The sequence below is a fragment of the Labeo rohita genome, chromosome 18, assembly GCF_022985175.1.
Source record: "Labeo rohita strain BAU-BD-2019 chromosome 18, IGBB_LRoh.1.0, whole genome shotgun sequence".
NCBI classification, from domain to species: Eukaryota; Metazoa; Chordata; class Actinopteri; order Cypriniformes; family Cyprinidae; genus Labeo; species Labeo rohita.
In genome coordinates this window covers 32988086-33014411 of record NC_066886.1, presented here as the reverse complement: position 1 = coordinate 33014411, position 26326 = coordinate 32988086, and the positions used below count along the sequence as shown (strand labels likewise).

The window sequence follows — 26326 nt, the reverse complement described above, 5'->3', positions numbered from 1 at the left end:
ATATTTGACATGTGGGTCAATGACAAGTGTTCAAGATGATGAAAATCAAACTTTTTTTTCAGCTTTAAATGCGGGAATTCTTAGAAATGTACTCTTTTTTTGGTATTCTTGCTGGTTCCATTTAGTTTCGAATTCAAAACCTTCACCTCCTTTTAAAGTTCAATGACTCAGAAAGCAAAGTAACAACCTTGTGCATTCAATAGATGTGAGTGTACTTTCAAAGAAATTAATACATACATTTTTAAAATGTTAAAATCACGTCCACATTACGTCCTCATTATCATTGTGTGGAGCTTTCATCTTCTGTTCCACTGAAGAAAGATTTACAATATTTTGGGAGGAGGGTTCATTTAACAGATGCTTCACTTATTTATCCCTGTTAATAATTGGAGAATAGTGACGGAAGTGGCCAAATTACACTACAAATAAAATGAAACAGGAATAGGTTGGACAGATCTCTCTCAGTCCTTATTCATTTGTTGCTCTTCTTCTTTTGTGCAGTTTCCCAGTGCTCCGAAGACATGAATATCTCAGCGTGTTTGGTGATAAACGTTTTCCTGTTTCCTGTTTCGAGAGCATTGACATGGAGATCTCTGGATCAGGCAGGTGTGTGTTTTGTTTGAGTTTAACAATGTGTATTTGTCTACAGTGTCGTCTGGTTGCCACTAACGCAGCTGTCGGGTTACCACGGCAATAACGAGACATGCGTCATATTCATTTCCGTCTTCATCTAAGGGTTGGCCACTGATTCTCACAGAAAACAATAAGCAACAGAGATCCGGTCTGCCTGAACGCTCCACTTTAGACGGCCTGATTATGATAATAATACATCAAAACAACCAATGCTAATGTAATTTAGAAATCATTTAATATGCATACCAAGTAAGTTAATCTTGACTGTTTACATCTGCTCATGACCTAATACATGGTGTGTGTGTGTGTGTTTGTGTGTATGTGTATGTGTGTGTTCCTAGTCTCTATGTGTTGGCTGATGGCTTTATGGGCCCCATATGGAAGAAATGGCCCCTGAAAGCTAATAGACCCTGAGACCCTTATGCTGCCTGCCAGCTACTCACAGGAGCTGTACAAATGGGGTCTGCTGAACATCTGTTGAGTCCAACTAGTTTTGAGTTCAATGAACTCATTTAAAACTTGACAGCCCTGAATCCTCAGTCAGTTCAAATAAAACAGTTGTAAAGTTCAGATGATTTATTCACGTGCAGTTCACACTGTCCTGACATGGTGTAACGGCGCCCTCTGCTGAAGAAAAACACAGACATACTGGAAGTGTTTTATCCCATAATTAAACACATGCATGCACCACACATTTGATTATTTATCAGGACTGTTGTGTTTTTAGCAGCGTCTCTTTTGGCCTCAGTGTGACTGATTTGACATGACTTTTTTGAGGTTTTCAGTTGCTCTACTTTATGTATTTTTCATCATTTTAGTGTTTTGCTTTTGCTTTTTAATTTATAATTTTTAAAAACTATTTTTTTTTAAGAATCAGTTACAGTTACATCATTTGAAAAAAAAAAAAAAAAAAAAAAAAACTTTTATTAACAGTAAAAAAAAAAAAAAGTAATCCACAGAAAGCCACATTATACATTATAACAACAATTATGTTCACACTTACATACAAATTTAAGCAAAAATATCCAGAGGACTGACTACTATAAGCAGTAGATAAATACATGGTAATAATGACACAAGAGCAGACGTCTTCGAGGTGAATCAGAGAGCGTTTCTGAGGATGAGCTGCACGCCGAGGCTCGCGGGCTCCTCCACCGGCTGCTGCGACAGGTTGTTGGTTTGTGGGATGCTGTCTACAGTACAGCCCTTCACAGGACACACGGAGAAACGAGACAACAGCATCACAAGAACCGACTTCATCATCACCATAGCGATGTGCTTCCCCACACACGACCGCGGGCCTGATCCGAACGGCTGGAAGAAACGACTCGGCACCTTGAACGACAGATAGAGAAAGGTATTACACTGTCGGTGCTGCCGTGGACACAAAACATATTATTTTGAGTAGTGACTTTATTACTATTTGTTTTTTTTTAATTATAAATATATAAGAAATATAATTGTTTCTGCAATCAAAATAAGATAAGAATTCTATCTTATAAAGGATTGTGAACATTTTTCACACTTTAGAAGAAAATTCTAATCATATAACCCTCTGGTACTGTAGTAATACAAACCTTTAAGGTACTAATATGTACCTATTATGGGTAATAAAGGTGCAATAATTTTCTTTTAAGGGTACTGCTTCAGTGACAAGCTGTTGTACCCCAAAAGGTACAATTTTAAACCTCTATTTTTCTGTATGAATGGTACGAAACTTGATGACTTTAATGCCAGTCACTATGTGAGCACAAAACAAACAAACAAACAAACAAACAAACAAACAAAAAAAAAAAAAACGAGTACTTGATTCAAAAAAGCAAAATGGTCATAAAAAAGTCATACTTGTGTTGTTCATGGTCAAAAATGACCGCCATTGGAAATGAATGGGAAATACAATTTTTTGTGTGTAAAATCCAGAAATCATTCATGATGCAAAAAAAAAAAAAAAAAAAAAAAAAAAAAAAATTGCACAGCAATAAAGGGGAGACGCTCTAAAATATCAAGAGTGCAAAATAGACACACTCCTGAAAAGTAATATAAAAATCTTAGGGAAAAAAAAAGTTTTATTTTCAGTGGTGAAAAATTGATCATAATTATTGGATAAATATTAATTAGTTCCATGAAATTCTCTCAAAATACAAAATAAAAAATATTATGGAACAAAAATATATTACATTGATTTTACTAAAAAAAAAAAAAAAAAAAAGTTACATTTCGTCAGGTGTTCAGTCACTTTTGACTCCCAAATACCAGATCAATACCACAGGGTTAAATTAGCATAAATACTAATCCCAATACTAGGGTTTGTTAAATAGTAACAATAACTGTTAAAATGATGTTTAAAAAAAAAAAAAAAAAAAAAAAAACACTTTAATTACCACAGTGCATTTTTGTAAGGTTGTAAGGAACACAAACTTTATTTTGGTAGATATTATACAGCTGCTGTATATTCTCAGTCAACTAGTGCAGTTACAGTTTGAAAGTCAACATTCATTAATTGCTGGACCGTATGTGTTTAAGATTTAATTTTAACAGATCAAATATAAAATCAAAGGTAAATGGCATAGGATTTAAATACAATGCTAGTGTTTAAATAATATAAAATTAAATTTTAAAATTAATTATTCAAATAAATAAATAAATAAATAATGAAATAAAATAAAACTAAAAAGTTTCAGATATTTTTTGAGTGATTAGATTAAATATATAATCTCTCATATATGTATTGTATATAAAATATACAGTATAATTTATTTAAAAATTAACATTAACATTAAAATGTGATTTTTCTCAAACAGTCTCAGATTTATTTATTTGAGTGATAGTTTTAGTGTGGTAAATGTGTGTAAAGACGCTGAAGACTAAACATTAGATCAAGTATATAATCAAATATATATAAATCCATTAAAACATATATACATATAAACTATTATTTAAAAAAACAATAAAATTAACATGAGATCTCCCTCAAACATTTGCATAATTTTTCTTATTAATTTATTAATAATTATTTTAATTACTTCTGTAAGTGATGGCTAATAGTTTTATCGTGGTAAATGTTTGTAATGACACTGATGACAGAAATACAGGACAAGACACAAATTTTATAATGCAGACTCACATTCTTCTGGAAGTTGTCCAGACTGAACTGATTCGGTTTGGGGAAGAATTCGGATCTGTGCATCCGACCCACATTCAGTATGATGTTTGTTCCTTTCTTCACTTTGTAGCCCTCGATGACATCATCGTCCAGCGCCCGACGCATGGTGAAGTCCACGACCGGATGAAAGCGGAGCGACTCGTTGATAAAACTCTCCAGAACGTGTAACCTGGACAGATGTGAGTGCTGCAGACTCCTGCCAGCTACAAAACACAATCACAACATGACGTTCAAACGGTCAGAGAAACATCTGGATGAGACAAATAATCACAACTGAACAATTCATCCAAACATGACAATTCTGTTATTATTTGATCATTTTCATGACATCATTATCTACTTTTTGTCTACTGGAAAAGAGGTACAAATTTGTTTAACATAAAAAAATTCCAGCATACAGGTATGAAATGAGAGATTGTGAGCAAATTATTCTTTAAAGAACAGTAACTTGTTTCAAACCTAAGACAGTGTCCATTTCCTGCAGGATCTTTAACTCGACGTCCGGATTCTGTTTGAGCAACAGCAACATGAAGAACAGACTGATAGAGAGAGTATCCGGAGCCGCGATCACCATCTCCAACACACACTGCCTGACGTTCTCAGCGCTCAGCTCCCCGTGGCTCTAAACGCACACGAACACAGGTCAGTCATTCTCATTTATGTTTCAGAGCTGTGTTTGACATACTGCCTCGTGTCACATTCACCTGAGCAAATATCAGATCTGCTGTGAAGTCGAGCTGGTCGAGTTTTTCTGCGTGTGTCAGCTGAACTCTCTTCTGCTCGATCAGAGCCGCAATGGCATCCTGCAACTCCTGACTGAAACATACACACATACACACTGTACTAATAGGTTTCAAAGCCTTTACAAACATTCAGAAAGGAAAAAAAAACACTTCCTTAACCCTCTGGTCCTCTTCGGTCATTTATGACCGAAAAATGTTGCTTTTTGAAATGTAAAAAATCGTAGCTTCATCGGAATGAGATGACATTCCGTGACTCTTATCACATTAGCAATGTAAACACGCAAAAAATCACAGACATGATTTGGATATGTTAAAGGGGCGGAAAAAAGCCACACTTGCCTTCTTCGCGGTCAAAAATGACAGACATAAGAAAAAATATGAAAACTGGGAATATTTTGGGCGCCCAAACTACAAATCAGCCACTGTGCAGAAAAAAACGCAATCAAGGAGTGACACTCTAGAATATCAAGAGTGCAAAACTGACACCCGCGCGCACACACACACACACACAAACACACACACACACTGAAATGAACTGGTAAGACTGTAACAGAGCAAATTTTGAGTATATGTGAAATAAAATGAATACATGGAAAATAAAAATACAAAAGAGTCTTTCTCTCACTCCCACACGAACACACACCCAAGCGCGCAAACACACACACACACACAGATGAACTTAAAAAAAATCCTTTCCATGCTTCCCTTTCTAACAAAATTGTAATGTCTGATTGTAATCATAATGCAAATCCTGATATTAATCTAACAAAAAATATCTAAAAAATGAAAAATGTAGTCTTTTAAAATGTCTACATATATTTCTAAATACAAAACCTAAAGAAGAAACTATGTATAAAAACACAATGGGAATCAAAAAGTCTCTGTATGTATGTATATAGGGAGCTATACAAGAGGTTACATGAGCAGAACCTGATTTTACCAAGTACGGCGTGTTCCTAGATCAACATCTTTGTTGACCCTGGAACAACATTGTGATTAACCAATCAGATCTGAAAAAAACAGTTTAGTTTTTGTGAAGTTTAGGCTTACAGTCGGTGTTTGGTGCTTGTACATCAGTGTCAGTGTCATCATTTCCTCTGATTTTAGGGACTACTCATGGGCAAGGTTAGGTTTAGATGTAGGAAGTTTTTTTGTTTGTTTGTTTGTTTGCTTGTTTTTTTTAATGCTACCAGATAGCACAAATTTCGGTTCAAAATTGGATTTTAAATGCTTTCACTCTAATGTTGCATTTATCGAAAAAAAATAGCAAAAATAGATAAATACAAAAATATACTCATTCCAAGGGGGAAAAAACTAATTAAAATTGTATAAATATTGCAAACGTATCATCAAATCTCCTTTTGTTCAAAAAATATTATTGAACAAAAATGTATTACACTGATTTTCCTGAAAAAAAAGAAGAAAGTTACATTTCAAGGCTTCTGTCACTTTTGACCGCAAAAAGGCAAGTGTGACTCCTAAACAAAGAGGGTCAGAGGGTTAAAGCACTCTGGATTCTGCATTTGTGATTCTGCAAGTGTTTCTGGCAAAAGTATTAAAAGTTGTCACATTCACATACAGGACAAACATCTCCAAAACAACATTTCACAAACTCACGCATCTCTCTTGTGCTTCCTGTTCAGCCAGTCCAGTCTAAAGTACACATCAGGTTTGATTAAAACTGTCTGCCAGGTGTCAAAATATTTATGAATCTTCTGAAGCAGATCATGCTCTACAACACAGCATATGCATTTATAATGAATATAATGTACATCTGATACTAAAATTGCAATATTAACCATATGATCACAAACAATAGAGGGAACATCAGTCATGCATTATTTAGGGTTGAATAATGCACATAGCCAATAAAAAATATAGTACTGTTCAGTTGTATAAAATTGGTAAGATGTATTACATCATTTGCGTGAAATAACAAAACATCAAACTGTTCATTAAATGTGATTTAAGTGGACTAATTGAGGACTGACCATTGAGAGGGACTCCCAGAAACAGTCTGTTGGAAATGTCCACCACAATGCACCGCAATAAATTGAGGATGTCCACCTGTCCTCGAGCATCTGTCAGGTGAGACAGATCTTCCAGGTGTGTGTTTGTGGATGTGATGCAAATCTCCAAAGTTCTCTGAAGCCCTGGACCTGTCAGAGCTGATGCACACACACGGCCATGCAATTTAAACCAGCCTGTTCTACTACAGCGTAACTTGCATATTTTAAAAATCATGCCCACCTTTAGCATAAAAGGTGCGGACTTTCTTCCAGAGTACCACATTTGAGTTGAATATAATGCCCTGTTCGTGCATCCCGATACACTGCAGACCCAGTTTGCTCCCAAAGCGTGAGGTGTACAGAGATCTCCTTAACACATGATACACAGCCGATGACCTGAGACACACACAGCATTAGAATGAGAAATTCAGAACAAACATTTGTGTTCATTTATGCAGGGACACTCTGTGATATGGTGGTGCTAATATATTCTTTAGAAAAAAAAGTGCCAAAACATAGTTTTGAATTTGACTTGTAGTGCACTTCAAAGTTCTCAAATCTTAAAAGTATATAAAAAAAAAAAAAAAAAAAAAAACCTTTAAAGGAAAGGACATGACGTGTGGCCAAGTATGGTGACCCATACTCGGAATTTGTGCTCTGCATTTAACCCATCCAAGTGCACACACACAGTAGTGAGTAGTGAACAAACATGCACACAAAGAGATCACACACCCGGAGCAGTGGGCAGCCATATTGCTATCACTGCGGCGCCTGGGGAGCAGTTGGGGGTTCGGTGCCTTGCTCAAGGGACTCACCTCAGTCGTGGTATTGAGGGTGGAGAGAGCGCTGGCTTTTCACTCCCCCCACCTTCAATCCCTGCCGGACCTGGGACTCGAACCCGCAACCTTTCGATTACAAGCCCAACTCCCTAACCATTAGGCCACGGCTGCCCCTGCAGATTATATATACACTGTAAAAAAAAAAAGTTCCAAAAAGTTGTTTCAACTTAAATTAATTTGTTACCCCACTGACTTAAAATTTATAGTTTAGTCAACTTGAAATATTAAGTTACTTAATGTAAATTTAAGTGACAACTGGCAGCGGGGTAACAAAATATTTTGTTGAAACAACTTTTTTTTTTTTTTTAAACAGTGTTTTAAGTGTACTTTCATGACTATGTTTCTTAACACACCCAAATACATTTTAAAAAAGTGCTCTTTGTAATAATGTAATTATATATATATATATATATATATATATATATATATATATATTTTTAAAAGTACATTTTAAATCATTATGTTTCGAGTACACTTATTTTGATGTATTGACTAACATATTAAAACACATTTAAAGAACTTGATTATAATTATAATTATATAGTTGGTTTATATTGTGTGTTGTTTGATATTACAAGTTAATAAATATTAAATGCAATTTTAACTTAATCATTTCAACTGTGTAATTACAAATAGATTTAAAAACATGACATTTAAGTTCATTTTAATTATATATGACACTGGACCGCAAAACCAGTCATAAGGGTCAATTTTTTTAATTTATACATATAAAAGTGGAATAAATAAGCTCTCTATTGATGTATGGTTTGTTAGGACAATATTTGGCCAAGATACACCTATTTGAAAATCTGGAATCTTTGGGTGCAAAAAATAAATAAATAAAATATTTATTTGGGATAAAATCTCCAATAATTTGTCCAATTGAAGTTCTTAGCAATGCATATTACTAATCAAAAATTAAGTTTTGATTTATTTATGGTAGGAAATTTACAAAATAACTTTATGAAGTATGATCTTTACTTAATATCCTAATGATTTTTGGCATAAAAAGAAAAAATCATAATTTTGACCCATACAATGGAATGTTGGCTATTGCTACAAATAGACCTGTGCTACTTAAGACTGGTTTTGTGGTCCGGGGTCACATATTTAAAACAGACAATAGAATTATGAAACTGTATACAAAGATGCACTCTTAAGTTTAACTAAATGCATTTAATATAAATTTAGACTATAATGCATTTTCATTTAATTGTAAATAACACGCAGTTAAGTGCAGTTAAGTTTGCACGTATTTTCTATATATTACTTCTGTTATAAGTTCTCTTTATAAAAGTATGCTAAAGGGTACTTTTTCCACAAGGTGTGTGTGCGTTTCAGGACTTACTTGCTCAAGACGAGAGTTTCCTCACCATTGATCCAGACCCTCACAATGTCTCCGTATTTGCTGTTGTAGTAGTTGCTGGCAGTGCCAATCCCAGACCAGATGAACCGACAGTAAGAGAGAACAGGACCCAGACCCAGAAGGAAACAAGGACCTGAATGAAACACATGGCAGCATGTGAGCTATAACACAGAACTGCATTTATAAGCTACATTTTCTTAATTATTATATGTGGAGGTGTCTGTTTATATTTATTCTACTTTATGCATTTAGTTATCCAATCAGAGTTTAGACCACAAATATAACAAAATATTGTAGATAGCACAGTCACTAACAAAAGATAAAAAGGCAAAACACCACATGACCATCAGTTCAAAAATGTATTTGTTTTGGATTTGATAAAGAAAATACTGTGATTTCTTTGAAAACCGGACAAAATTTTGAACAAACCCTACCGACCCGGCACACAGTCTTTCTCTGGCCGATGGTGTCTGATGGCCAGCAGCAGGCAGAGCATAAGCAGCAGTAGTGTGGTCAGGGATCCGCACGCATTGTCTTGGGCAGCGTCAGTGCTGTTATGGGCCCCCCGGATCAGAAGGTCCAACGCAGCCTCACCGAGACGCACCGGCTTCATTCCACAGGGCTGGAGAAGTTCACCTGACATAAGAACGGCGTGAGAATTGCAGCTTCTTCAAGACTGAAGCAGCAGAACTGCAGATATACACTTTTATATGTGTGTGGTTGCACCGGATTGGATCTGGATAAATCAAAAGTCAAAATAAAAACTCAGCATAACCTTGTGCGCTCCTCGTGTCCTTCAACCTCAGTTTCCACAACATTATCATGACACGCGAACCCTCAGCTGTCCCGAACTCATCTCTGCAAGACATCAAAGACTTTAGGAGATTTGAGACATCTGCAGCACAACCTTGAGTCATTCAAAAATGAAAAAAAAAAAAAAAAAAAAAACGTCCTTCAGACCTTATGCATACGCTTTCCAAAAAAGTAGAACACTTTAAGTTTATTTTATTAAGTATACACAAGTAAAGTTCAAGTATATTTTTAGTATACTTTATGTAGTAAGTATACAAATATCAGTGTACTAGTAGTATACTTATAAGTGTACTATTTTAATACTCCTTGGGACTGAATTGGCCCACTTTCTAGTATATAAAAGTATACTTTTAAGTATAACAGTAGTAAACTTTGAGTACAAAATTAGTTTACATCAATGTTTTTAGTTTGTACTGCAACTATACTAAAAGTGATCTTATAGATATATTTATAGTTTACTAATTAAATACTTGAAGTGTACTTTTTATTACACTTTGAAGTATAGTCTCAGTAAACTACTAGTTTATTAGTTTTATACTGCAAGTATACTCAGAAGTTTTCTATACTTTCACTACTATGTCTCTATATCTAGGTATTAATTTGTATATATTTTGTTATATGAATATTTGAACATACAAAACATCAAATAAAAGAACAGGGTATCTGCTTGTAAACAAAAACATTTTATTCTTGCTTCATGCATTCTTTTTATAAACACTTGAATGAGGGTAAGTTTTATAAAGAAAAAATATACATTTTGAACAAAAAGCTGAAAACAAGACTATGAATTGGATTCAGAATGATAATCAAAATGTAGATGAGTCGATCAGCACCCCAAAGGTTTACAGTCATTATTACCTCTTCATGGCATGGGTCACATTTTATTCCACAACGTTACACAGTTTTGATACTGTTTTATGTCTGATGATTGTGTTAGATTACATGTGGAAGCATCTGTTGTTTCAGTTTCTTTTTTACTTGTGTTTTTTTGTAAATTCTGTACAGTAGATGTGTACTAGTGCCCCCTACAGTATAACAATGAAAATACAGATTCTCGGAGCACAAGTATAGCTCAAATATGTTTAGACTTTTTCTAAATATTTTCTAAGTCAAGTATACTTAAATGTCATTTTAAGTATATTTCTGATAAGTGCATAAAAAGTAGACTAAAAGTATACTTACTGGTGTAACTGCATTTACGCTGCAATTAAAAAGCATAAATAGTGTTGTGCGATTCATGTTTTAAATATGAAATATATTTGAATATAGAACTATGAAATTTTAAAAAACTTAAGCAATACTTTAAATATACAATAAAAACTGCCAGTAGGTAACAGCAAGTCACTGCGAGTCCACTGAATCATTCATTCAGATGATCGGTTCCGAATGTCTGATTCTTACAGAACAATTCAAGTGACGTTATAAATAAATGTCTCTATAAATGGGTCATTGAATCACTTTATTAATTCAAAATTTTTAATGACAAAATAATGAGAAAAAAAGTCGACAATATTGTGTCTAAAATGTAGTGTAGAATGGGGCTAAAAGGTTCCTTTGATATTATTTTCCTCTAAACCACTACGTGGCAGAAAAACGTGGCATAGCACTTACCAAAACATTTGCTTTTCGAGATACACGTGCAAATTTGTCTGATCCTTGACGAGATCACAGGCAAAGTGCAAAGTCGATTATGTGCTTAATTGATCTAATATTTGATGTTTCACAAAATGCTGTGAATTTAAGTAGCAAATGAGAATCTATACAATTCTTGAATATATCAACACAAAGGTCTTCTTAATGATTTTCTCAAATCCATTAATAATTATTCTGTAAATTAATTTTATTATCATCTTTCTTATTCAGTCTTAAAACATCATTAGTTAGGTATTTTATGGTTTTCACCATTCAATTTAAAACAAAAACAAATTGTTACAATGAACACAAAAGCCATTTTGTATCTTCAGTTTGCCCTCTTTGTGTGTGTCTATCAGATTCAGAGACGTTGTGAATTCACTGAACGCCCACTTTCATCGCGAAAGAATTTATGGAAATAAGCTGACATCATTGAGTTCGGTCACAGCAGATGCATGCAGCTTTCTAGCATTTTCTGAGTAAAGGGAGGATCCCTCATAGTTCATGTACCAATAGGTGAATGTGTGATGCCTTAATTTCACACATTCATTCTGTATGTACATACTGATGTTGCCCTATCTGCTGTATTAACCTAAATTAAATGCAGGTCAATATTTTAATGGCAGCAGCTTAAGATTAAACCCCTGATGATTTAACTAGATGTTGCTGGGTTAAGGCCCAAAGGGGGTTATTTGAACCACTGTAACCTTGAGCAAAGTGTTTAACTTCAGGTTACTCAGGAGGACTGAAGCTGTAATGTTAATGTAAGTGACAGTACCTTAAATAAGAAACCATTGACTAAATACCAATTAACTGTGTGAAAAAAGGCCTTTACATAGGCCAAACAGGCATCAATGTGTGGCTGCCAATGTGATTTTAGGATGTTTAAGGGCTTGCTTAAAAAGAGTTTTCTGAGTAAACAAATTCTGGGTAAAAAACGCCCACTTTCATGTTTCTTTTATTTCTGTGATTTTTTTCTCTCGTAATTTAAAAAAGTAATAGTAACAACATATTTTTGCTCATTTACTAAATCATTAATAACTGACATTAGTTTAACTGACTTGTGTGGTATATTGAATTATGTGAGTATGTGGAGGTGTAAGGGGGAATTTTCTTGGATGTCAGAATCGCAGGGTGGTCTTAAAGATTTTGAGCCTCTCATAAAAAAGTCGACCTTTTGAACATACATCAACATCACACACTACGTATTTAGGGCTGGAATGTCTTTCTCGGAAAGAAACAAGTAATCTTTAATTCATTAGAGAACAAAGTGTCCCTCTGCGCACTGAAAGCCACGTCACTTAAATATGTCGTCACTTCAATACGGCCTTTGTGGTCCATGTGTTTCGCAATTCTTCAAATAAGTTGTTTGTCCCCTGTAGCAAAACTGTGGGCAGGAAGCCACAAGGAAGGGAATTGTGGATACTGTCAACCATAAATTTACAGATCATTTACATTGATGCTGCTGGCTGGCGCTTTCTCAATTAGTAATCCAATAGAGTAATTATGTTGTGTTTGCGGAAACTGCATTTGTGATAAATATTGTACATGTTCATTTTTATGATTATGTCATTTTTTTTCTCCATCCACCGAATTACTTTGGCAGCTCATCACTGTACACCTAACATCCTGAGGAGAGTGTGTGTTGATCTTTGTGATGGTTGTGTGTTCAGCTCAGAGAAATGCTAGTCGCACGGCTGTTGTGGGAGGTCGTTTGTTCGGTTTCTCATGGGGAGTGCCAAGCAACAGAGAATAACAGCAATGTTTGAGACAACGCACAGGGAGAGAAGCCAAACCACTTCCCTTTACTCAACACAGTCCAATGTCCACTCAACTGACCTCTCTGAGGTCTGAGGGCCTGTTTTATACAAATCTTGCATATATAGCAAGTATCTTTTTTTTTTACCTGTTTAATAATTGCTTTTCATATAAAATGTGATTTTTATTGAACGGACAATATCAGATAACGCCAGTCTATTGCATGTAAACTTCGGTGTTCCACAGGGTTCTGTTCTAGGCCCTTTTTAATTTATTCTGCGGATGCTGTCTTTAGGTGATATTAGTAGGAAACTTGACATTAGCTTTCATTATTATACAGATGACATACAGATTTATACTTTCTTATCCACACAGTGCATTGCATTAAGGGCATTAAAAACAGTAAATGGGGATAATCTCTCTCTCTATTTTTTAACCACATCTGTAAATAAATTTTACTGACTATAATCTGTGTCTTGATGGTACCACTGTTACGAGAACAATGGAACCATCTGGATTACACTGTAAAAAACAACAACAAAACAGTTTGCTGAGTCAACTTAAAATAATTTGTTACCCTGCTGCTTAAAAATGTTAAGTTCAGTCAAATGTTAAGTTGTACTAAGTGACAACTTAGATATTCGAGTTGACTAAACTAAAAAAAAAAGTGGTTTGTTCAACTTAACAGATGTGTTTACCCAGCTGCCTTAAAATTGTAAGTTGAATCAACTCAAATATCTAAGTTGTCACTTAGTAAAACTTAACATTTCAAGTTGACCAAACTTTTTTTGAGTTGACTGAACTTAAAACTTTAAGGCAGCGGGGTAACAAATTATTAAGTTAATAAGTTAACTCAGCAAATTGTTTTACAGTGTACCCTGTCATGTTAAATTTGCAGATTTCTCATATTTCTAATACAACTTTAAAGGAACATCCTCTTTATTTTATAACCCTCTGGTTGTGTTCGCATTCCTGTCATCACTTGTGGTGTTCCCGGTCAAATGACCGGACTCCAAACAATTGCTTATAAATCTCTCATTATGCTATATTATCACCAAATATCTTTTTCTTTCATTTAGGACTGGTTTTTGTGTTTCTATTTGCATCTGATTAATCGTAGGCCTCATTTATCTGAGAGTATGTACCTCTTTTGGAGTCCGGTTATTTTTGACCAGGAGCACCACAAGTGTGACTTTGTGCAATTTTGTACAGTTTTGCCTACTTTCAGAAAAATGAGGCCTAGGATTAATCAGAGGCAAATAAAAACACAAAACCTGTCCTAAATGAATGAAAAAAAGTTGACAAAAAGAATGAATCCAATATTTGGTGATAATATAGCATAATGACAGATTTATAAGCAGTTGTTTGGAGTCCGGTCATTTTTGACCGGGAACATCACAAGTGTGACTAGGTGAAATAAAACCCACAAAAAATTCAAAAAATTCCAAAAAAAAAAAAAAAAAAAAAAAAAAAAGATACGTACTAATACCCTGTGTGAACAAAGTAAGTTTGAGTCCAATTTTGAGTATTTTCGGGAAAAATAAAATCTTTTCTGGGTCAATTTGACTTGAACACAACCAGAGGGTTAATGCTGAAAAGTTAGTTCACATTCATGACCTGTTAATTGAAATGCACTATTGGCTGGATGTCTAGCTGCCTCCATACAAATTCTGCAGGTAGATTTCGCAGGAGTATAAGCAGCTCGAAGTATAACTAAGTTATGTCAGCCAAACTGAATCATTTACTGGTTATGTGTTAAGTTCGATGTCAGTTATATCAGCGCTTCCTTGTCTGTCAGGGGAGTCTGTGAACTTAACAGACCTCAAAAATTTGAGCTTTAAACAGGATTAAAATGAAAGTCAATTAGATTTTCAAGCCAGACTTCTCTACTGCCAGCACAAAGTCTGGTAACTATTACTATACTAACTAGTGTTGGAACATTACTTTTAACAAACATGTTACAATATTGTATTTCTCCCAGTAGAATGAACTGATTGTTACATTGTTGCTTTTAATGTGAAGTATATTTGTTATTTTGTCATTTTAAGTATTCTGATGAATCATTTAATTTATTTATTGACCAATTTAAATTGCTTCAAGTGAAACATAGCACTCTTGGTAAAGAACTTGGCTGACCTCAAGAAACCTAAGCTGAAAACAGATTTAAGGTTTAAGACAATTAATCTTACAATGCAGACTTCTGGCAACTGTTCTTAGGTGAAGCTGTACCCAACTAACTACTTAAAGGAATGACAGAAAATAAAACCTGGCTGAACTGATTTGACCTTCACACTCCTCTCAGCATAAGCACATTCTCAGCACTGAGCTCGGATACCTTGTTTCTTGTTTGCGTGATCACACAAACCCAACCGAGGAGCTTGTAGCTCAGCTTGTATGTTTTATTTGGCAATGACCTACAGCTGCAGGGCAGAAGACCACAAAACACAACAGACTCCACAGCTTCATACAGCAGTCCGCCAGTGTTTTTTCAATGCATAAATTTGTTTTTACAACAATTTTAAATGCATTTTTTTCATCTGGCTGTGCATGACAGGATTATATTAATTATTACTGTACATCCAGTACTGTCAGTGCATGCCATTTCCAATTATAACGAGTGCAGATGTATTTCACATTCATTATATAAGCACAGAAAGAGAAGACAGAGGTGCTAAGTGATATCAGATCAAAACCCGAATTAAAACTACAGAAGTGGGTCATGTTGCATGATAAGAATTGCATGTCAGGCCTTCAACTCCACAACCAGCCCGAGTTCCCTCAAGGGTCCTGGCTCCTTTAGCTGCTGACATTTACTCACTCTGACAAGCTTGTGAAATCACCTTGAAACTGAATAACTTTTTTTGTCAGTACTGTTTTGTCTGTATTATTCCATTGTCTTAGATACAGATATACTTTTGGATTTCGTCTGTTAAAATGTTTAGCACATGCTCAGGTGTTAAAAGCTGCACTACTCCTTGCTAAGCCAGCTTTGAATAATCTAATAAAAAATAAATAACTAAAAAACACTACACGTTTGAAGATGTTTGGACAGCCTTAGTAGAACTGTTTACTGAAATCTCGCTGTGGCTCTCAGCATGTCTAGTTTTCTTCCACATCATTGGCTGTAGAGTGGATGTGGATTATGCTGGTCAGCCCACGGTCATGCTGAAGAATGGACTCTACTGCATATAAATCAGGTGACTGCACAAGTGGGGGGTTCTTCTCCAGCGCATCAGCCGAGCAGCCCTCAGTCGCACACAGACCCGACTCGAAACAAGGACTTCAATTGTCTTCTCGCATCCCGAGACTGTTCTTTTTCAGGGGAATATTCTTTTATTACTCAGCCTTACTTTTGAAAGTCTTAGTTTTGTTAGTTGTCTAATTTTTGTTCATTTCTAAATTGAAGTCAGAATGCTGGATCCACTGGCTGAGTTGAGAAGAACCGGGGGCTTTCGTCAGTGCGGTGGCCGCTTGTCCTGGCAGGTGCGTTTGATCTTGTACAGCGTGTGCGTGCTGACGGTGATCAACTGCGCCTGCCTGGTTCTGCTCCTGGTTCAGCAGAGAGAGCTGTGGGCTCATCTGACTGAGGTGGAGAAGCAGGTGGTGGAGATCTCTCAGAGCTCCGTGGTGGAGTTTATGACACAGGTGAACGAAGATGAGGGAGAGTATCAGTACTCCAGAAACAAACGCAGAAGGCAGCACCGAGGGACACGACCTTTTGAGGAGCACGAGGGGAGTGTGGGAGAGGAAGTCTTGGGAGATTTCCAGTATCAGTATCCGCAGACGCATGGGCCGGTTTACCAGCACAAAACAGAGGAGCAGGATGGAATGATGATGATGATGACATACTCCATGGTGCCAGTAAGAAAGTCTATTAATTACATGATTCATTTCAATTTTACACAAAAAACTGGATAAAATGTGGAAAGTGTCAGTGGAAGTCTATTTCTCCCAGACTGCTTTAACTATTTTGAAGAACAAAAAAGTTTGATTTATGGACTGTTAATGTTGTGTGCAGAAGATGAGTTTTTCAGATGTCATTCATTCAGTTTTAAAAAACTTACAGCCTCATCATGCAGTTTTCCAAGCTATGGGAATAAAAAACCAAGGGAAAACATAAAACAGATAACCTGATGATAGCTATGTAATGTTATATAGCTAATAGTTTTCTTTATTTCACTGAACTGTCTGAATTTCCTGATGGAGATTGGATGGAAAAGTTTCTTATGATAAATAAAAATGACAGCTATAGGATATACAATGATATTTTGTTTTTTTGTACATTGCAAGAAAAAAATATCTGTGTAAAAGTCTGTTATAAATTTTCATAGAAATGTCTGTAAACTCAACATTATCTGTTAATTTTACAGAACCAAACAACAGAATGCAATGCATAATTTAAAATATGGGTAAACACCTGTGAAAAATCAATACAGACAGTTACTTCTCATCAGCAAAGTACATTGCAATGAAAAAATATTAAATAATTTGTATGAGTAGACAATGTCTACTTACAAAAAGAAAAGAAAAGAGAAGAAAATGAAGAAAATTTTAGCTCCTTTAAATGTGTTTTTAGTTTTGCTGCAGTAGTTACATAATTGGATTCTACTAGAACATTCTTCTACAGAATTGCAATGACCTGACTCCAAATATATGTTACAGATTAAAATTCTTCTGGACATTTGCAACAGTACTAAAGGAGTCTGTCTGACTGGTGAGTATTTCGATCTGTTAGGTCATCTTCGCAACTTATATCCTGAATTCACTGTGTCCAAATGTTTACATTTTGGATTGATTTTGGCTTTCACAGGACCACCAGGACCACCAGGAATTCCAGGTAGGAAATGAACTATTCTAATGTTGTTTACAGATTATATTCTACAGATTCTAAAGCGACCTCAAAACCGTGTATTTTACAGCCCGGAATGCAATTTTTACCGGGGGGACTAGTTTGCGTTGGGCTAGTTTTGAGTAGCAATTGGTTGGGTTTTGTTGTAAAAACCTGGCAACCCTGAGAGATAGATAGATAGATAGATAGATAGCCATCATTAACATACACTCTTAAAAATAAAGGTGCTTCACGATACCATAGAAGAAACTTTTTTGTTCCTGGCGAAAGAAGGTTTCTCAGATTATAAAAAGGTAAGAAAGAGATGGTTCTTTAAAGAGCCTTTGACTGAATGGTTCTTTGTGAAACCGAAAATGGTTCTTCGATGGCATCGCTGTGCAGAACCTTTTAAAGCGCCTTTATTTTTAAGAGTGTAGGCATCCCTTTCTTGTTAACACTATTACATTTTCTTAAAACACTATTACTTTTCACTTCAACATTTCATGTTTAATTCAACGTGTTACTTGCCATTTCTTTGTACTTCATTGTGAAATTTGCTAACAATTTCCGAGTTAAATTTTCAGTGTAGCGTTCCAAATAATACATGATTCTAATAATCTTACTTTACGGATTTCCAGGCTTGCCGGGTGTGGACGGAATGCCGGGATATAATGGAACAGATGGAATTCCAGGGTTGCCAGGAGAGCCTGGAGCACATGGAAAACGAGGAAAAAGAGGTCAGCTACTGACTCCGCAAAAGAACGTGTAAAATCCATCCATCATGCACATGAATGAATATAGTCAAAAAAGGTCTTCTGAAAGAAAATGTCCTTCTTTCAAACCTCTTTGTGAAAATGTGTCTGTTTCTATGGCTTTCATCCTCCACTGAGGAAGAGGAGAGGGGAATTTTATCCTGTTTTAGCCACACAGCAGGATTCAAAGAGACTCTCCCACTGAATAAAGCAGAACTCATGATAAGAGCTGACTGACTGACTGACTGACTGCTCTGTTCTGAGAGCACAAGAGCCCACAGACTGAAGTGTCATTCAGCAAATCAATTATGAAGAAATTGAATGAAATTCTTTGTACCGTGGCAGAGAAATTACCGGAAAGCATTTGAATACGTTTTATGATGACTTCATACATTACATTCCACCAGCAAGTGATTGTTTATGCACTGTTTACATGGCTAGGTAAAAAACTAACAACCTCCCAGAACACCCTGGCAACCACCAAGAACATCACCTAGCAACCAACCACACTTTTTTAGTTCAGAAAATGTTTTGCATATATATATATATATATATTTATGTATTTTAAGGTGATGTAGTTGCACATTACATTTGCTTATTATAGTAAGTGGGTAATTACTTATTTGGGTAATTACACTGTAACAGCATCACTAAAACTAAGCTGTAATGTTTATTGCATGACTGTAACAATGTAATAAACAGAGCTCTGGATAGTTTAAGAAACTGCGTTACATGCACACATGAATTAATAATTGTTTTGCGTTTTTGTACCTGTATGCAGGTCCTTCAGGTGAGAAGGGTGAGCCTGGTGAGAGAGGAGAGCAAGGATATCCTGGACCCCCAGGACCCCCTGGAGAACAGGGCGAACCTTCAAATGATGTCATTGTAGAGGGTAAAGATGACTTCTGTTTTAATGAGGGAAAAGTCTATTTTTAAGCAATAAGGCACATGTGAGGATGTTAGAATCAGTCACAGCTAAACGACCTTGTTAGGCAAGACTATATACACAAAATAAGCAGCAGTGCATTGTTGGGTACAGCATGATAAAATAGTATTTTATGACATAGTCCTGCCATTTATATTATATTACATTGACATTAAAACAAGTGATGCCATATTTCCTTCTGCTTTAATTTGCAGGTCCACCTGGCCCAATAGGACCCCCAGGCCTCCCTGGTCCACCCGGCCCTCCAGGGCCCCCTGGGCCTCAAGGGCCACCAAGACACAGGAGCCACAGAGCACATCTTCAAATTGGGAAGGAGTCTGTGGGTAGGTGAAAAATGGCTAAAATTACGAATTGTGCATGTGCATATTTCAAAGTTACCTCATTATCCTTGGCATTTTTCTCATAATCAAAAACAAACAAAAGAAAACGATTTTCTTTCTTCAAATCATTTAACAAATTATGAAAATGTATTATTGTATGTAAACTACATACAAGGTAACTAATTCCTTTGTTACAGTATTTGTTAAACTGTAATACATTAAAAATAATTTTTATTAGAGAAATGTGAATCACTATTGATAATAATGAGGATTAACTAATTGTGTTACTTATTTACTTGTTATGGAATGTAATGCATTATGTTACTTTTGTGTTACTTTTTAAATCTGGGCGGGGCTTGCTTCTTTGTTTATAATATTATTTTTTTTTTCATTTTGGCAAAAGTAAAAGCCTAAAAGTGAGATGAATGCACCTCAGGCTGAAAGTAAAGTAAATTCTCTCTGAAGAAGAACACTCTTCAGCAATAAAAAATGTAGCCTGAATGTTAATATATAAATTTATGCCAAAAAATCATTAGGGTATTAAGTAAAGATCATGTTCCATGAAGATATTTTGTGAATTTCCTACCATACATATATCAAAACTTAATTTTTGATTAGTAATATGCATTGCTAAAAACTTCATTTGGACAATTTTAAAGATGATTTTCACAATATTTAGATTTTTTTTTTTTTTTAAAACATAATCTGATTATGTAACTCATGTTACTTGTAATGCCATACTTGCCACCAACACTGATTCTGATTTAATCTCATTGTTTATCTTTAGGTCACCTTAATTCAGTCCCAAATGATGACACCATCAGCCAGAAAACTGTCTCATGGAAGATAAACGGTACCAACTAGAATGATTTATTAGTTGTTCTACCTATAAATAAAGCCTTTAAGCTTCACCTCTGATGGTGTGATTGTGTCTGTCAGACTGTGTCATAAAGTCAGTGCAGAACCCCAGACATCTGATGAAGATGAGCAGCACGTTTGGAGCGTGGATGATGGACACTGCCGCTCACGACAATGAGAAGATCTGGGTAGCAGAACATTTCTCAGGTACTGAAAAAGAGAGAGAAACCTGCGTCTAAACTCTACTTCCATTTGCAATTGCTCAGTGTAATCAAATGTTGTTTGATATTTGACATTGTGCGCGGTCATAGAGCATACCTTGCATTGAACATGGAACTTTTGAACATGCTTTTTAGATTTTTCCCATTTTTTTAGGACGTATCATAAAGGAGTACAACAGTATCGCAGCGTTCCAGAACAGCAGCAGTGAATCCATTGATGTCCGGAGGTTCTTCCAAGGTTGTGGCCTCGCTGTACATAACGGCTCCATATTCTACCACATCGCTGGGACATCCAATATTGCTAAGTATGAATGAAGACAGCATGGGTGGATCTTCTTGATAACATCATGATTATAAGTCATTTAATTGAGCAAAAAAACGGAAATTCTGTCATCATGTTGCTCCAAACATACGGAGGACTAGGGATGTTAAACGTTAAATTATTACTTTTTTTATAGCAATAACATTAAATTATGCAAAACTAACCCTAAACCAAACCCTATTCCTAACTCTAACCCTATAGTAAGTACATGTTAATTAATACTCACTACTTGATTGTATAATTACAATGTAGCAAGGACACCCTTCACTCTGAGAAAATACATAAAAAACAAAAAACAAATTCAAAATAAAAAAAATACAAAACGGTCACTTGAAAAGTATCCTTTCAAAAGCTATATATACACTTTAGTACTGATAGGTACATATTAGTGTTTCGAAAGTACATATTTAAGGGATAAAGAAGTTACAAAAAACTTTTGAACTTTCAGACCTTTGTACGAAAGCTTTGTACCTTTTGTAAAATAAAGTATGAACAAACCATGTAATATGTATTATGTAAGTCATGTTTAAAATGTAATGCATACTCTTCCTACATTAATCACATGCTCTCAATTCTCCCATATTCTCAGGTTTGACCTCCAGACGAAGATCTTACACACGCTGACCATTGAAAACGCTTTCTATCACAACAAGTCGTACCTCCTTGAGAACTCAAAGACGTATTTCAAGTTGGCAGCGGACGAGAACGGCATGTGGATCATATTTGCCTCCAGCATCGACGACAACATAATGGTGGCGCGGCTGGATGAGAAAACCTTCTCCGTCACCGCATACATCAACGCCACCTATCCCAGGACCAAAGCCGGTAATGCGTTCATCGCCTGCGGGATCCTCTACGTCACAGACACTAAAGACACAAAGGTGACGTACGCCTTCGACCTCCTCAAGGAGAAGCCTGTTAGTGTGAGTTTTGATCTGAGGGCACCTGGAGGGGTTCTGTCCATGATCTCCTACAATCCCAGAGACAAACATCTCTACATATGGGACAGCAGCTACGTCAAGTCGTACCAAGTCCAGTTCCTCTCAGATGAATAATCAAAAATGAATGACATAATTGGGATATTTTATGTTTTGTTTATATATATTTACTAGCAATGTTTCAAGCCTGGGAAGGGTCAATTGACAAACATTGCTAATAAAAATAATATCCACCTTTTTCTGAATGCGGAAGTCTTGCCCGACTGGAGCATTTTCCGAGCTGATAATACAATGCACATTTTTATAGTTAGTTATATTGAAAAAGTTTAAATTCAGTCAATCAGTTTTTACCCCATTTTAACATGGATTCCTATGGAGACCGGGACACGAAAGCACCCAAATGGAAGTTAGAATCCTTCATGGTCGCCGCTCATCGGTTACTTAAAGGTGGATAAAGGTGGATTGATAATTAATTCCTTACATTTATATGATACAAGTTTGATTAGAAGGTGTGATTTCTATATAGATTTTTTATAATTTAAAGTCTAACAAACATCTTTTTGTAAAAGGTTTAGGTTGAAAAGTGAGTTTGCATTTTCCTTCTTTAAAATAAACGCCACTTGGTTGAAAATATTTTTATAAAACAGAAAGTTCCGGTCCTTGATTCTGATTGGTTGAGCCACGTTCAAAGCTGTTGTAAATTACTCTACAAACATAAACCTTTGTTTACATTTGTGTTGCAACCACAAACTTTTCTGAGGAACTACGTTGATTGGCAGAAGAATAATGTTTGTATTAACATCATTACACATTATTTGCTCCGTTTCATTTTATGAAACCTTACTACGTATATAGAATAACTGTTTTATAAAAGCAATAAGCCCTGTGAGGACGTGGTTTACAGTGAATTTATAACAACCAGGGGGCTTTGCATCGTACCTAACAATGCCCCATGGCTTCTTGGGGCTTATTGCTTTATTATACAATGGATAGTTCCGGACCTTGATTCTGACTGGTTGAGCTGCGTTTGAAGCTGTTGTAAATTACTCTACAAACCTCCACCTTTGCTTACGTTTGTGTGTTGCACAGCAACCACTTTGTTGCAACCACAACCGTTTCTGAGGAACTACATTGTTTGGCGGAAAAATAATGTTTTTATTAATTACACTTTTTTTATTTTGTAAAACCTTACTATGTATATGGAATAACCATTTTCTAAAAGCAATAAGCCCTGTGAAGCCGCAGTTTACGGTGAATTTACAACAGCTTTGCGTCGTGTCTAACAACCTTAGCTGTTATAAATTTACTGTAAACCATGGCTTCTTGGGGATTATTGCTTTATTAAAAACACATAGTTCCGGTCCTTGATTCTGATTGGTTAAGCCGTTGTAAATTACTCCACAAACACACACCTTTGTTTACGTTTGTGTGTTGCTCAGCAACCAATTTGTTGCAACCACAACCGTTTCTGAGGAACTACATTTTTTGGTGGAAGAATAATGTTTTTATTAATATCATTACACTTTATTTGCTCCTTTTTAGTTGTGAAACCTCACTACGTATATGGAATAACTGTTTTATAAAAGCAATACAAACAGCACCCCTGAAGCTGTGGTTTACAGTTACTTTATAACAGGCCTAACAACGCCCCTTAGCTGTTATAAATTCACTGTAAATCACGGCTTCGTGGCGCTTATTGTTTTCATCTAATGTAATGATATTAAGGCATTTTTAAATTTGACTTTGTGTTCAAATGGGGGTTCAAATTTTGGGGCTACCATATTTATTTATTTATTTTTCTGTATGACTTTTACTTTTATGTGTTATATTTTGCTTTTTTGGCTAACACATGTTTTAAATGAATGTTTATTGAAACATGCAACATGAGCAGAGCTAATTTTTGTGCAAACTGTTTTCGTGAAAGCATTGTTACATATATTCGTTTACGTAGAAATGATATACTTTTAAATTTACAAAAGATTTGTTCTCTTGCTTCATGAACAAGGCCAAATGTGTGTAAACAATAAATTACAATTCTATGTGCAACCACTGCTATCAGTATTTCACAGCATCACTTCATCAAGACTTTTCAAGGTAAAGTCACACAAAAACCCTATGTGATAAGATTAGTTATGTGCATTAAGTAAGGTGATTTTTAATTTTCGTGTTGACTTCATGTTATAGACGACTGTGTTAGACTGCAAATATGTGATTGTATAATTTTATATCGCATGCATGTTTATGCTTGTAAGTCCTGAAATAAACCCTGAAACATGTTCATCTGAAAGACACGTGGAGTCGAAACAGTACACGTGTAATGACTTAATTCAAATAAAAAGAATTTATTCAACTTACAAAGGTAAAACTTTGACCATGACAGAACTACCTGTTCCTTCAGAAATATCAACCAGTGTTTTTGGGGTTTGCATTTTCACACACGCAGACAGATCAGGCTGTTCAATAAATACACATCAGACCATCGGTTGAACATTTAAAATACGTACAGTTGACATGGTGCCCAGCAAATCAGACAGAAACACAAATATGATCTGAATAAATACCACATACATCAAACCAAATATACGACTATTCCAGCAGTTAAGATAAAATCAAAAAAATAAACTAAAAGCATTATTGTGTTTGTACAAGCTATCGTCGTAATTCGTCATTTTATATTTATATATTTATATATATATTTATATATATTTATTCATTTAAAACTATTTCCACTTTTTACTACTCGGCCACACACAGCCAGACATTCATTTGTAAATAACAGTTTCCTCTAATAGAGCTTTTTAATCACGTGTAACGTAAGAGTGTTATTGTTTCCCCAGATCTGAGTGCAAATATTCAGAACAGATAAAACATGAAAAAATAAATATGTAAATAAATAAAACACAAACCTATTCAGTGTTGCACTTTGTCCCAGACATCTAAAACGTAACTTACATTCCTAAAGTTAAATATAAATACAAGAGTTCGTAACAGAACAAACGAAACGAAAACGAGCAAACGAACAAATATTTTGTGCAAAAACTAAACATTTCCTGTTCAAAGTGAGAGTTTCAGGGCTCGAGAGATGAAAAGGTCAAACACGTCATTTCCAGGAGCAAGCATCGTCGTCTCGCGTGGAATGTTTAGCTGTTTGGCTGCTACGGAAACAAGCGTGTCAACAGCAGCGTGTGCGCGTGGAAGGGGGAGGGGGGTGTGTCTCTGGGGCCGCGGCGAACCGCCGGGCCGCCAGGGTACTGTGCCATTTTACACTCCGCAAATACATTAGCAGCCAAGGAGAAAACGTACGGTAAAAACAAAACCCAACGACTGGACTTACACTGATAGCAGAAGCACAGTGCTGGTATTTTAAATGCTAAAATGGGCACAAAATGAAGACACACACACATACACACTTAAAAATGGAGCTTTGAGCACTTTTACAGAGCACGACCAATAACCTGGGAATGGAGTGCGATGACTCAAACAGCTCATGCATACGGCTTTCCTACCAACACGTTATCTGGATTCGTCTCCAGAAATGACAGGAGTCGATCGTCCGAATCGAGGGACCTCATGCGCGTTTTCCGGCGTCTTTCGTGGGGCGGGGTGCTAAAGAGATTCTGCAGCGCGAGATATTTGTTACCGGTTTACGATTCACAGCTAAGGAAACGCGGAGGTGCCGTCGAAAGCGTTAGTGTTCTTCGGCCGCTCCGCTGTTAGAGGATCTGGAATATACTGGCCGGAATGTTGTAGCGGTCGGGAAGGACCCTCATTTTCAGGGTCCCGTCGGCTCCGCAGGTGAAGATCCGGTTGCCCGGGCACGTCTCGACTTGCATCACGCCGGCGCCGATGTTTCGGAATATGGACTGCTTGGCGTGCTCGGTGCTGAACGAGTGCATGAGACCGTGACCCGCCAACTTCCAGACCTGAAACGGAACAGGAACACGATCATTAGCAGTGATGCGCAAAAATGGATTTTTGACATTAAAAGTGAAAACTAATTAATTAGTTATGAAAAAATAAGACGATTAAAATATTTTAACACAGTTATTGCACTGGCCCCGCCCACAGACCTGTATGTCATCTAACATTTCATATAGTTGACTGCTGACAAATATGATGCAGGACACCCCAAAATTCAAGATATTGGTGCAAAAAATGCCCCTGTATGAGTTTTTGTCTCATATT

The 26326-nt window shown here is 35.9% G+C and overlaps 3 protein-coding genes across 9 annotated transcripts in view; 1 reads left to right on the top strand and 2 right to left on the bottom strand.

Moving 5' to 3' along the window:
* Window positions 1-1592: 1592 nt before the first annotated feature.
* On the bottom strand, window positions 1593-18544 carry LOC127181253 (ovarian aromatase). Its single transcript, XM_051135922.1, has 10 exons — window positions 18408-18544; window positions 9192-9611; window positions 8736-8886; window positions 6790-6944; window positions 6531-6707; window positions 6157-6271; window positions 4501-4612; window positions 4256-4418; window positions 3758-3999; window positions 1593-1968 (listed from the first exon to the last, which is right to left on the bottom strand). The coding sequence occupies exons 2-10, from the start codon at window positions 9394-9396 to the stop codon at window positions 1735-1737; spliced, it is 1554 nt and encodes a 517-aa protein (XP_050991879.1). The 5' UTR covers window positions 9397-9611; window positions 18408-18544; the 3' UTR covers window positions 1593-1734.
* gldn (gliomedin) lies at window positions 16154-24573 on the top strand. Its single transcript, XM_051135921.1, has 10 exons — window positions 16154-16817; window positions 17619-17670; window positions 17767-17793; window positions 18423-18521; window positions 19318-19428; window positions 19677-19805; window positions 20590-20655; window positions 20742-20867; window positions 21036-21186; window positions 21793-24573. Exons 1-10 carry the CDS (start codon window positions 16368-16370, stop codon window positions 22256-22258), a joined length of 1677 nt encoding a protein of 558 aa, XP_050991878.1. The 5' UTR covers window positions 16154-16367; the 3' UTR covers window positions 22259-24573.
* The window catches only part of dmxl2 (Dmx-like 2), a 64662-nt gene continuing 62799 nt past the window's right edge, over window positions 24464-26326 (bottom strand). For all 7 annotated transcript variants that reach the window (XM_051135913.1, XM_051135918.1, XM_051135915.1 and 4 more), the window contains one exon: window positions 24464-26064. In XM_051135913.1, coding sequence (XP_050991870.1) covers window positions 25855-26064 — 210 coding nt within the window. In that variant the 3' untranslated portion in view covers window positions 24464-25854. The remainder of the gene's footprint in view (window positions 26065-26326) is intronic.

What these genes read in the sequence shown, in the direction of transcription:
- gldn (XM_051135921.1), top strand. Translation starts at nt 16,368, where the DNA reads ATGCTGGATCCACTGGCTGAGTTGAGAAGAACCGGGGGCTTTCGTCAG. An exon ending in TGTCTCATGGAAGATAAACG is followed by an intron (nt 20,656 to 20,741) that starts GTACCAACTAGA and finishes TGTGTCTGTCAG; the next exon opens with ACTGTGTCATAAAGTCAGTG. An exon ending in GGTAGCAGAACATTTCTCAG is followed by an intron (nt 20,868 to 21,035) that starts GTACTGAAAAAG and finishes CCATTTTTTTAG; the next exon opens with GACGTATCATAAAGGAGTAC.
- LOC127181253 (XM_051135922.1), bottom strand. Translation starts at nt 9,396, where the DNA reads ATGTCAGGTGAACTTCTCCAGCCCTGTGGAATGAAGCCGGTGCGTCTC. An exon ending in AGGAAGCACAAGAGAGATGC is followed by an intron (nt 4,613 to 6,156) that starts GTGAGTTTGTGA and finishes TGTATGTTTCAG; the next exon opens with TCAGGAGTTGCAGGATGCCA. An exon ending in TGGACAACTTCCAGAAGAAT is followed by an intron (nt 1,969 to 3,757) that starts GTGAGTCTGCAT and finishes CTGTCGTTCAAG; the next exon opens with GTGCCGAGTCGTTTCTTCCA.